Below are 12,572 nucleotides of genomic sequence, written 5' to 3' on the forward strand. Positions count from 1 at the left end.
AATCGAGGCAGCCAGATTGCTGGACAACGTGCCATCCGCCTTCAAGTTCTCCAGCAGGGCATTGGGCGTGGTCGACGAGGTGTTCGAGTTGGGAGGCGGCGGTGGCGAGTACTTCAAGTTCTCCAGCTTCACACGCAGATCTTCAGCTCCATTCTGTGGATAATCCATTTCGAATTTTATTATATTTTATTCATGAAATGTAAGTAATAGTAACTCACATCTGTGGACTCATCCATTAGCTCGCGGTCGTCGTCGTTAGCCTCGTTGGCACTGCCATTATTGCGCTCCGATTTCACTATGCGATCCAGGCCACCCGTGGCATTTCCATTGCCCGCCGTGGTGCTGGGACTGTGGTTCTCGTAGCGACTGATGGAAAATGGGGAAAAGTTAGGTCAGGCATAGAACAAATTTAACTTTGGGGAAAAAAATTTAGGAATATTGTTATTTTGGTTCTATTTAATATTATAAACGTATCATAAATTGATATATATTAAGTACAATTTTATGTAAGGGATATACTAAAAATTCCAAATTCGTTACCTATATTTAAGCAGATAAATTTAAATGTGCTGTTATTATATCTTAATAACGACTGCTCAGAAAAGAATTCAAACTAAAAAAAGAGCGGAACTTTAATTCTAAAATACTACTTTAAAAATGTTGTACCTTTAATGTCGATTGACAAAATTAAGATTAAAGGCCAAAACCTTAATTGTAAAAAAAAGTAAAAAAAAATATTACATTTTAAGCTTCCATTTATTTTAGGACAGCGTTAGAAAGGCAGAGTCTTTTAATCCAAATATGGTACAATTATATAAACTAGTTAAATAAGAAATACAACAATGTAAATTACGAAACAAATATAAATTTGTTTTTTATAAATACAAAAATGGAAATAAAAAATGTTTAGAATCGTGAAGTAAAGTAAAGTAGACCCTCCCCGAAATACGGAATTTTTGAAAACCCACCTGGACTGTGGTGAAGCGCGTTCGGAGTGCATGGTGTCCGCCTCGGTGGGCGCCGTTGAGGAGGCGCTGGAGGAGGGGCGGTGGTACGGCGGCTTGTTGATGGGGCTGGGGCACTCGGAGGACTTGGAGCCATCCCTGAGGACCGAGCCGCGCTGCTCCTGCTCGGGATACGGACTGCGGAGGGGTCGCTTGCGCAGTGGCTCGTAGGAGATGGGTCGGTAGATGGGCGGGACATAGCCCATGCCGGAGGAGGAACTGCTGCCGCCGGGATGCATCAGCGAGTCGCACTCCTGCTTCAAGCTGCCGGTGGAACCGCCTAGGTGATGAGCAGCGCCAGCGCCGCTTCCCAGGCTAATGGGTCCATTGTTGCCGCCGCCGCCGCCATTGCCACCTGCCCACTCCATTGCCTCCGACTCCGCCACTCAATCCGCCCACAGATCCCGCTCCTCCGTTGCCGTTACCATGTGGACCTCCGATGCCAGCCGCTGTGCCACCGATGATGTTGCCACCGCCGGCACTGCCACATCGGTCCAGGGCATTCGCACTGGCCGCCAGAGCACTCAATCCGCTGGCCGCCACACTGGCAGCCGCCGCCATTCCTCCGGCAGCCGCCATTCCGGCCAGGCTCAGTCCGTTACCAATGCCCATGCCGCCGGGCATGGAGTTCACACCCGTCCCCAGGCCAATTCCTGCTCCTCCGGGCACTATACTACTCCCTCCGCCGCCTCCGCCACTCAGGCTGTTCCGTATGCTCCGCCTGCCAGTGGGCGAGTCCAGGGGAGAGGTGTCGCCCATGTGCTGTTGCGCCTGCTGCGCCGCCAGACGTCCCGTCTCCGTGGACAGACCTTTGACCTGGGAATATGAAAAATAAGTGTTAAATATTGTAACAAAAATTATGTTTTATTATTAACTATTTTGCATTCGCAAAAATTGGCGAATTGAATTTTCAAATTTTTTATTTGAATTTTTAAGTTTAAAAAGGATTTGTTCAGAAAACTAAAAAGAAATACTAAAATATAGAATAGAAAAAAAAATAATTTCAAAAATTTAATAATGACAGGTGATATGCAATAATTAAAGATAAGCAATATACAATACATTTCTATTTTTGTATTTTAAATTATTTTAAAATAGAAGAGAATGGTATCAAAATTCGTTATTTATTTATACACGAAGTAAAAATGGCTAAAACACGAGTCAAACCCTTTGAAATTGAGCGGACGGAATGATGGAATATAGCTAATGTTCATATAATCAAATTCTTAGCATAAAAGTGCCAATATTTGTATTTTAGGTTTCATTTTGTAAAGCTCATATCTCGCTAACCTGTAAGCTTTCGGCGGATTTGAGGAAACTGTTGAGTGCCTCCTGGGAGACGTGGACCTCGCCTTTGTACATGAACTCCAGGAGAGCGGCCATGTTGTCCGGCGTTGTCGCCTCCAGTATGATGACGCACTGGCCATTTGTGGGCGTGTTCTCGAACAGATCGGCGAACTTCTTAGAGCAGGCCGCCAATATAAGTTTGTGTGCTTTGAATACTGCGCCTGGAAGGAAGACAAGGTATATATAGGTTAAAATGTGAAAATAAAAAATATACTAGCTTTAAAAATTATAAAAATCAAGATAGAATACTATTTAAAATACTAAAATAGTTTTAAGGTAATTGAGCGTGCCACAGAAATCATTAATTAATTAAAATATTTTAATTCAGAGTGTCTGTGGGATTTTTTTCGAAAGACGACTTTTAAATTTCATTGCATACTTTTAAACACCTTTTTAAGTGATTTCCAAAACCAAGTGATTTAGTTTTAATAAGTTATTCCTAATTTCGTATTAATAATAATATTTTTGCAAACATTTGCCGATTAAAGCATCTTTTTCTGGGGCACAATCCCCACCCACAAAAGATTGCCAACAGGTGGCGCCGAATTGCCAACCGAGACCTTGAACTCATAAAAAATCATGTCAAATATATACGATGGGCACACTTGCACATAAGCACGTAAACACGTACACGTACGCGGAGGACAATAAAAGCCGCAGCAAAAGGAAATGATTTCCTTGCTCTTGACTACACAGACACAAAGAGCTTTCCACCATTCGCAATTTTCCTAGAGTATGTGTGTCTGGGTGGGTTATTATTCAACATCAATGTCGTCGCCGTCGTCGTCGTCTTGGTTTTGGTGTTGGTGTGTCTTGGTGTCCTGGCAAATCTTTTGTACAAAATACAAAATACCTGACACACAAAAACCAACCCGGCGTATACGCAATGTTAGGGAAAAGGCACTCGGAAACTAAGTGTATTTTGATGTGCTCTCTGCTGGTTTGTATGTATATATGTATATATAATCTTTTTGGCTACAATTTTCCACGCTTTTCTTGTCTCTCTTTTCGACTTTTCTTTGCTTTTTCCCTCTCCTTTTTCTTTCTCAAGGGGGTGGCACTGAAAGTTATGTCTTTTTTGTTTATGGGGCACTTGTTGTGTTAGCTGCGAGCATTACTTAAGCCAAATTGAAACGACACTCGCACAGCGGTGTTTTTTAAGATAAATACAAACAATGTATATACTATAGAGGAAAAGAGAGATGGCTGCTAATATTTACCGCCGACATTGTTCATAAATATATTTCAAGTTTGACACTTTGTGAAATTTCCGTAGCAGCTGAAGCGTAAATGCATTAAGACATTTCCTCAACTCAACTTAACATTTCATTCTTTTTTTTCGGCTGGCTTATCGCACAGTGCAGTGCTATTTCTATATGGAATTCAAGAGAATTGTGTCAATTCTTGCCTCAGCGTTTACCAGCTGATAAGGGCATTTGATAACACAAAAAAAAAATATTGAATTCATGGGGCAAGTCAACTAACAAAACGACATCAAGGTCAAAATCAGACGCACTGCGCGGGCCCCAAAACAAATATAAAACACTCGGAAGTGATTCAAGCAACGCGGCGTATGCGCTATTTGCGTCGTCACTGATTAGCTGCTGCTCTCGTCGCCGAATGTATTATATAATCGCTTGATTAATTTACCAGACCACTACGCAAATTGCATTTAACACACCCCACTCCACACACACACACGCTTTCTTTTTATTTTTTGTTTACCCCTCAGAAACTTTTATATTCTTTTTGGCGATTATGTTTCGGCTAACAGACGGTATTTTGTTGTATTATTTCGCTGGCTGGATTTTCTAACACTTGATACAACAGAAATTGGGTCACAATCACCACAAAGGAAACGCAAAAAAAAAAAATAACGAAAAAAGAGAACACATATTGCTATACAAATTCAGTTCGATATGTCTGTATGGACTGGCCTTGATAAAGAAATGACATTATGTGTATATAATATATATTATTTTCTGCTGCCTTCGCTTGTTTACGTTCTGCGTTTGCGTTCGTTTTTTCATTTACTCCACAATTTGTTTTGATTTTCGGGGTTTTTTTCGGTCTTGCTATTATGCAGTTTGGCAATAACATGGGCCCACGTACTTATTTGTTTTTTATGGTCAATTATAATCTAATCAATTGAATCGTGTATAAACCGGCACGTGGTGTAGTACTAGAAGAACTAAGCAAACAATAAATAGTGGCCTTATTTTATATTGCTTTATGCTATATTATTACAAAAATGCATGTTTTTTTGTAAGATTTTTAGCAAATCAACCCCTTAAATGCACAATCTAGCCCTTTCTCAAAACCCCCCATTAAAAACATAGCCGAAGGCTAAGCAAATGTTCATTTGGCTAAAAATGCTCATTTCTCAAGTGCTAAATGTGCCCCCAACACCTAAACCAAAACTCCAGCAACGCATACACTTTTCAATCAGGAACAAAAAAAAATATCCACATGAATATTAAAAACAATAAAAAACATACGTTATTTGCCTTTGTTTTCGCAGACGGCCAAATATTTAATGCTTCATTTCGAAATGGACAAAAGAGCCGAGTGTAGAGCCAAATCAAACATAACAAATGCAGATGTTGGATGGACTTCATGTGCAAAAATCTCCCTAACCCCCAAAGAAATATTAAAAACCACAATTAAAAACAGTCAAAGCAAAGGGTTTAAAACGGGGGACTTTCTGTGTGTGTGTGCTGGGGTGTAACGTTCCAAAAATTTTAATCAAAAGTAGTACCACTTCGATTGATATGAATGAATGACAACAGGGAACTGAGGAACAGGAAGCCAAAAGGGTTTCAGGATTTGTCTAGGTTTTTTTTTTCTTTTTTTGAGGGGGATAGCTGTCTGCGTATGTCCCCCAACCTCTCAATTTTAACCAATATCCCCCTTAATAATCCCAGTCAGCAGAAAAAATCTATACTTACGCACACATGGCGTATGACCAATGTGCCTAAAACTCCCTCAAAATTCTTGTAAAATTTAAAGCATGATATTAAGCCAAGGTTAGGCTTCAAAGAAAATATATATATAAAATAAACGGTATACATAGAACGGTATACATAATTTACATAATAATCATAAAAATAAGCCAAGATACTCAAGACACATAAGCACCGAAAAGCAAACCGGCGACGGAAAATATTTAAACCCAAATCAAAAGAGAAAGAAAATAAGGTTAACAAGGGTCCCAAAAAAGCATACGCACATACATTTTATACACCCAAAGGAGCTGCCAAATAACTGACCTCAGTCAAAAAGGCTGAATAAATATATGTGTATATTTGTATATACAAATAAAAGTTATATACTTTGTATGTGAAGCTGTTATATAGGTTTGCCCGCATTTATACGCCATTTAATAAGCCAGCATAAAAACTGTAGTAAAAGGCCGTAAATGAACTAGCAGACACAGACTAGAAATAATGGGGGAGTGGATGAATGGGCTGGATGGGATGTGGCTGACAGACAAGGACGAGACAGGCCATAAAAGCCACCTCCACTTCGCGACTCTGCCATCAAACCAAACAAAACCGGCAAAGGCAAAAAGAAATCAATGTCTGCCGGCTTATTAGCGAAAAATAAAAATAAACATGGACAGCAGCAGTGGAGCGAAAATAAAAGTAAGCGAGTCGTAGGTAAATACGAGTAACTCAATTTTATGACGGCTTAACTACACCCATTCTTGCCACTTTTGCACGTTTTATGTTCATGACTTTTATATGAGGACATCTCCAGTTTCTGAATATTACAAAATTCAAATAAAAGAGTAGTACATCCCTTACCAAACTCTAATCGAATGTGCTTTTGTAGCATATAATTCACTTTCGATTGATTTAAATTAAATTTCTTATTACGTTTTATTATTAAAATTTGTGGACAAAATAAAAGCTATTCAATTGGGATTATGTTAGCTTTGATGGTAACCTACGCTTCATTTATATTAAATGTCTTATTGAATTTTGTAATTGAAATAAAAAAAGGAACTTCAAAATTATATGATTAATAAAATTCGCTCCCATTATTTCTGAATAAATTTCTAATTCCATATTATCTGTTCTCCAATCAAATGCTATTCAAATTTATTTTTGTAGCACTGAGTTAACTGTCAGTTTATTTAAATTTATTTTAATCTTGCTGCGTCAGATTAATAAAATCAAATAAAATCAATAAAATATGTACATATATAATGGTAGACAAACACTTACCATCGCAGGATAATGTGACATCGGCCAGCAGATCCGATTTGAACAGATTGGAGAATGTTATTGCCAAATTCGACGAATAACTGTTCCACTTGAGGCAGAACTGCTGCTGTGGATCCATTTTGCCAGCAGTAGTTGTGCGTCCTCCGTGGCTGCGCCTATATCGCCGATATCTTCTAAACTATATACTTTGTCCCGATCCGTTGCCGTATTCGTATGCGTATGCGTATCGTTATCCTTATCCGTTTCAGTATCGGTTTGCCTAACTCTCAGGATCCAAGTTGTGGGTTGAACGGCGCCAGAACGGCGATGATTGTAATGATGATGGGGACGCTTTTGTTTACGATTTTTGCCAATAATATTTGGATATTTGTGCTGCTGCTGCTGCTGATGTTTTTCGGTAATTGATTTGTTTGTTTTCGTGTTGCCAAAATGGAATTTCGTGGAATTTTGTAGCTGCCAGCAGAGCATAAAAGCAATTCGGCCGCTGCAAATCCTTAGCCAAAGGGAATTTTGCAATTGTTTAGTTAATTTCTTGTGTGTCGTTCTCGCTAATTGTTCCGGTTTTCCAATCACTTCATCTGCTGCCACCACAATCGTTGCTGATGATACGTTTTTTGGCTTTGGCATAGAAAATTTACCGAGTCTCAAAACTGAATATCCGAATCCGAACACGACAAATGCTGCAACGAGAATGACGAAAATGATATTGTGCGATTAGTTTCAGTTTCGATGCGTTTGACAGACAATCTGATGGCAAATTCATCGCCTGCTTTTTTGTGCCCTTCTTTTTTTTTGGGGAGGCCTATGCAGGTTGCAAAAAGGCTAAAATGTACACTCCACTCCAAGTAGTTCCGAGAAAAACATACATATGTTCCCGGACAAACTCAAATTTCAAAAAAGCCAAAAGCCAGGTTTCTGAAACTGCATCGCATTTGTGTTGGTAACTCTATATTTGGCCGCCTGCAGCATTTCCGACCAATTTATTAGAAATTAATCGAGCATTTAGAAAGAAGCGAAAACAGTCCAAGAAGGGGTAAATCAAAAAAAAAAAAGAAAAAATCACAAGATATACGATTCAATTCTGGGAATTCTATGGGCTGGCCAACTCAAAAAATGCCGCCGCTTTGAAAGGTTTTTGATGCAACGCGCGAACACACAACTTTCTGATTTCTGATTTTCGGACTTTTTGGCCTCGTCTACAGTTTCTTCTAACCCCCTCCTTTATTATCCTTTTTCGATTCCTGGAAACTGCAGGTGAGGCTGCCTTTCGTTGCATGGGATGCGTTTGTTTTCTTCGAATTTGTTTAATCGTTAGAAAAATGCGGGTCCGCAACTTTTGTGGAAGCTGCTGCTTCGCTTCTTTTATTCATTCTTTTTTCTTTTTTCTTGACCATCAAAATCAACGGTTTCGTTTCATTTCGAGGCATGAAAAAAAAGGGGGGGATAAAAAAAGATATCGGTAAAAAGCTATTAAGAAATTCCTGGGAAGTTTGCAGTTTTTCGAGTCCCAGCAACTGGAATTTATTCGCAGGGGAACGAGAATGCCCTTGGGGGATAAGAATGATTTAAAGATTGGGTGAAATTGATCGAGTTGATTCACGGTATGTGGAGCAATTCAAAGAGAGTGTTGGCTGTTCGATTAAATGATGCAGAAGTTGCTCGTTTTAATTGAGTAGATAATAGCTGTGTTTTGCAAAGTCAAGAAATACTAACTAATTTTTGTGTTTTTTTATGTTTAGCGGTATTACTTTCAATACTGTTGAATAATTTCAAGAGGTCAATGTTTACATTCAAAGTCGTAGAACCTACCCATTTATTCCTTTCCGGAATAAATCATTCCAAAAACTTTTCCATTACTCCAAATCAACCCCAACATGCCTTTTACAAATCCGCATCAAAAAAACTTCTTTATTTCTGCACTTCGGGAGCTTCGAACTCAACTGTACTACAGAAACTTATCCATTTATCCTCATTCTGCCATTGTAGTTGTCTAAAGGGAATACGCAATGAAATTTACGCAGCTGCATTTGAAATGCTTTTTCAATTACATGCTAAGGAGAATAAAAGAAAAAAAAGCTTAAGCCGAAAAATAGATCAAAAATGGTATATACCCGTCTCGTTTTTTTTTGTCCAAAGGAACTTACGAGATACACAAGCTATACACATACACAAAACGCACCTGAATGGAGGTCTCAAGGCGAAATCATAGCTCAGGTATCTGGTAACCTATCTGCCAACCAAACAAACAACAACAAAGGCGAATATATGTGCGAAATGTACAAGAAACCAAACTCACACACAAAACTAAACAAAAAAAAGACAAGGCGTAAATCCTTTTCACAAACACAAACACAGATGCAGATACAGATACATTAGGACATGCGTTTCAGGAACAACGCACAAACAAACACAAATGAAATAAAAGCAGCTTTTTTTTCAGTTCCTTCAAAAGTTGTCTTTGTGTTGGACAGGAAGGAAAAGTACATAGGGTATTTGGATCGGGAATATATAGCCCAAAGGTGAGGTTGAGGGTTGATCCTCAGGTTCAGTCGAAAATAGCAACGCACTTTCTGCCAACGAATAAAAAAAAATTGGGGAAAATGCGCAATGTCAGTAATGCAATAGAAAATAAAAAAGAAAGTTCTTTGGTAAAGATAGAGAACAGTAGAATTATTCCATGCTGCAAATTTATATTTAATATATTTACAATGGATATTAAAATGCATTGAATAATATTATATTATTACAAATATTGTGGAAAGTGTTTATTTATATGCTATATATTTAAATTCAATATGGCTTAAATTTAATCTTATATTTGTGATATTAACCAATTTTTTGAAAATAATCAAATTTAGAAACAAAATTTAATAACTGTTAAACCGAAATGGATTAAAACCAAAACGAAATATGTTTAAAATAAATACGAAGTTGTTAAATGAACCAAATTTTTTCTTCATTCAGATAATTTTTTATCATTCAGATATTATTTCAGTTAAAAGCTACTATCTTTTAATCAAAATAAACAAACTATTGAGGCAGATCAGTGGTTTTTTTCAATTCTTAATACTGTTTATGCCTTTCTCATCTAAATTAAAAAGCATTGAATTGCCTTCAAAGCTCTCTTGCATATTTAATTGTTATATTTTTTGTTGATGGCATTTCAACTAATTGACCTTGTGCACTATTTAGACAAAACGTCAATTCAATTCCGTGATTCACATTTTTTTTTTTTTTGTGTGCTTAGTTCGTTTGAGTGCAGTTGGGCAGCATATTTCAAGTGGTCAGCTGTAGATAGATAGATAAATTCGTATGTGTGGATACAACTACGTGTCTATTTTCGACATTCTTGTTCGCTTTGAATGGCAATTAATTCCGACAAATGACGCAGATTATTATGAAATCTTTTTGTCTTTTTTTTCTCTCTGCCAGCAACATAATGCAATCATCAGAAATGTTATTTAGGGAAATGACAAAGATGTTTAGGATTTAAACTGCACTCGTCTTGATTTTATTTCTTCGCCTTGGAGTCCTGAAAATTCCAAACTGCGTAAACAACAAAAACAAGAGACAAGCTAGTATTAAAATCCACAAAAGTGTCGACAATCGGCTTAGACGATCAGCTAATGTCCTTAATTCTTGCCTTCTGTGGTCCTTTTCATCATCAAGTATGAATATGGGGCCGAAAATAGTCATAACTATTTTTTTTGTTCGTTTGATTGAAGGAAATAGAAAAACCTACTATGTTTTAAATTCAATGTAGCGATATTTTATTTTATATTTATTTAAAATGATGGAAAAAAATGAATCAATTTTTTCTGTACGTTAATTTAAATAATAAAACAATAATATTAAAATTAATACTATTACTATTATTAACTATACCTTTTGTTCTCTATTTTTATTTTGGTTTTATATTTTATTTCTGTATTATTCAAAACCATAAACAGCAACAATTGAAAATTGAATAAATCTTTATTAACAATCCTTATTCCTCATAAGTACTTTTGGTGCTCCTACAAACTCTATTAAACCTAATTGCTGACTCTTTCCTTCTGATATAATACCAAACACAACCCCTGCCATTGAAAACCAGGCAAGAACTTCGATTTGATAACATTACCGCAACGTATTGCGAAAGTTGCCGATGACAGCTGGGATGCAGAGTTAAGAATACCCGCAGTCAGCACTTTTGCCACTCCCCGCTTTTATTTTTTATCATTTTCAAGGGTCTGGCGATGACAGCTCCCACACTCAGTAGAATAGAATCTTGGATGGGAAATTACTTCCATAATACAAGTATTACACATGTCCGCATAATAGCAAAGTCGCCTGGCAGATGTGCAGCCGAGAGATCCAAGAATAAATGTCGCATAATTCACAGCGCCTGGCTGCTGAAATTGTGAAATACTTCTCCGCAGGAGGGCGGGATACATCAAAGTGAGCTCCGCCCTGGCATTGCATAAAAAAACGTGTGGAAAGGGGGCGTGGCAGGTCGAAGATATATACAAATACAAATCTGAGTTATGACATATCTTTGCAGCCCGCTGAGATAAGCAACCCAGCGGGCGGCAATCAGGTGCATTTCGGAAGAAAAAACACACCGCAATTGAGTAACTTCTTTGGCATTTCGCTTTTCAGTTGCTTTTCCAGCGCTTATTGCCGAACGTAATTGCAGTGGGAATTCCAGGGGGGAAATCTCGTCTGATTTGTGGAAAAGTCTCATTAATCTTTACGGAAGAGTGAGCACTTCCAAGACCTTTGATTTGCATCAAAGTGCAATCATTGCACATTCTTAGTTTTTACACTTTCGATTGAGAAATCTATTTCTGGGTAAATCTAATAACAGAATTTTTATTATATTCACTTTAGTTTTATATTTGTGGGGGTAAAACAAAACTCAATTCGATATAATTAAATTCTAAGCACTAAATTAAATAAACTCAATTTCGATTAAATTGAATGCCTAGCAATTCTCATAAAAAATAAATATATAAAAGTAAACAGTCTTTGCAGAAATACGATAAATTGTTGTCAAAAACTGGCTTTAAAATACTCGATTTGAATCAAAGTGCACTCAATGCATATTTATTTTGTTTTACTTATTTTAATTGTTGATATCTTTCTTTAAGTCAAATGATTTCACAATCGTTTGGAATTTTCGATTAGTAAAACAAACTTTAATTATATTAAATTGTAACCCTAGGCACTCTTCGTAAATATGAATTTATGAATTGTTTAGAAAATTTCTTTAATCATGAATAACTATTAAAAAAGTATTTACTTCGTTAAATTTAAATTTAAAGGATTTTGCATTAAAATAAATATTCAAAGTTGAGCAGAATTTGCATGAAATAATTCGTCTTTTTACATTTTTTATTTACCACTAAATCTTTTACTATATTCCCCTGTAATTACTGAGCTATTTTACTAAATTTCACCCAGTTACGAATGAGAAAAGTCAAGTGTTGCGAAGGTAATTAGCTATGCACGTAAATGCAACCAGCTTGAAATGCAGCTCCATGAATTACAAATGAGTTGCCATCAAAAAAAGGGGCAAGAAAAAACAGTTAACACAAATACGGTTGACAGTTAGTTTAATACGCTTCGCTGAGCAGCAACAAAAAAAAGAAAAAATGTTGTGTTAATGCAAGTACACAAAATATATATCTTCAAGATACGCTTGCCTTGTTGCAATTACAAATTGTAATTTTTTTGTTTACATTTCCTTTTCTAGATTGAAAAAACTACGCATACGAAGTAAAATATTCATATAGGTCCCCAAATTAATTGATGAAGATACATAATTAGTGTTCTTTTCTAAACTTACAATGACATGATAACTTTGACCCCTGTTGGTAAACGCTTGAGCGATCATAGAAAGCATAGTTACCTGCAAGTAAAAAGTAGAAATAAATTAAATTAGTTTATTATATTTACTTGGGTAAAAATTATTTTAAGATTTGGTTTAAACTAAAAAAAGTAATCAATC

The 12,572-nt window shown here is 36.8% G+C and overlaps 1 protein-coding gene across 1 annotated transcript in view; it reads right to left on the reverse strand.

The window, feature by feature from the left end:
• LOC128263251 (zinc finger protein chinmo) overlaps positions 1 to 12,572 on the reverse strand; it is a 54,880-nt gene that overhangs the window by 8,744 nt on the left and 33,564 nt on the right. Inside the window, 6 exon segments of the mRNA XM_052998145.1 lie at positions 1 to 153; positions 219 to 366; positions 969 to 1,351; positions 1,353 to 1,820; positions 2,295 to 2,512; positions 6,581 to 7,260. Coding sequence (XP_052854105.1) covers positions 1 to 153; positions 219 to 366; positions 969 to 1,351; positions 1,353 to 1,820; positions 2,295 to 2,512; positions 6,581 to 6,698 — 1,488 coding nt within the window. The 5' untranslated portion in view covers positions 6,699 to 7,260.

Source organism: Drosophila gunungcola, unplaced genomic scaffold (assembly GCF_025200985.1).
Source record: "Drosophila gunungcola strain Sukarami unplaced genomic scaffold, Dgunungcola_SK_2 000001F, whole genome shotgun sequence".
NCBI lineage: Eukaryota > Metazoa > Arthropoda > Insecta > Diptera > Drosophilidae > Drosophila > Drosophila gunungcola.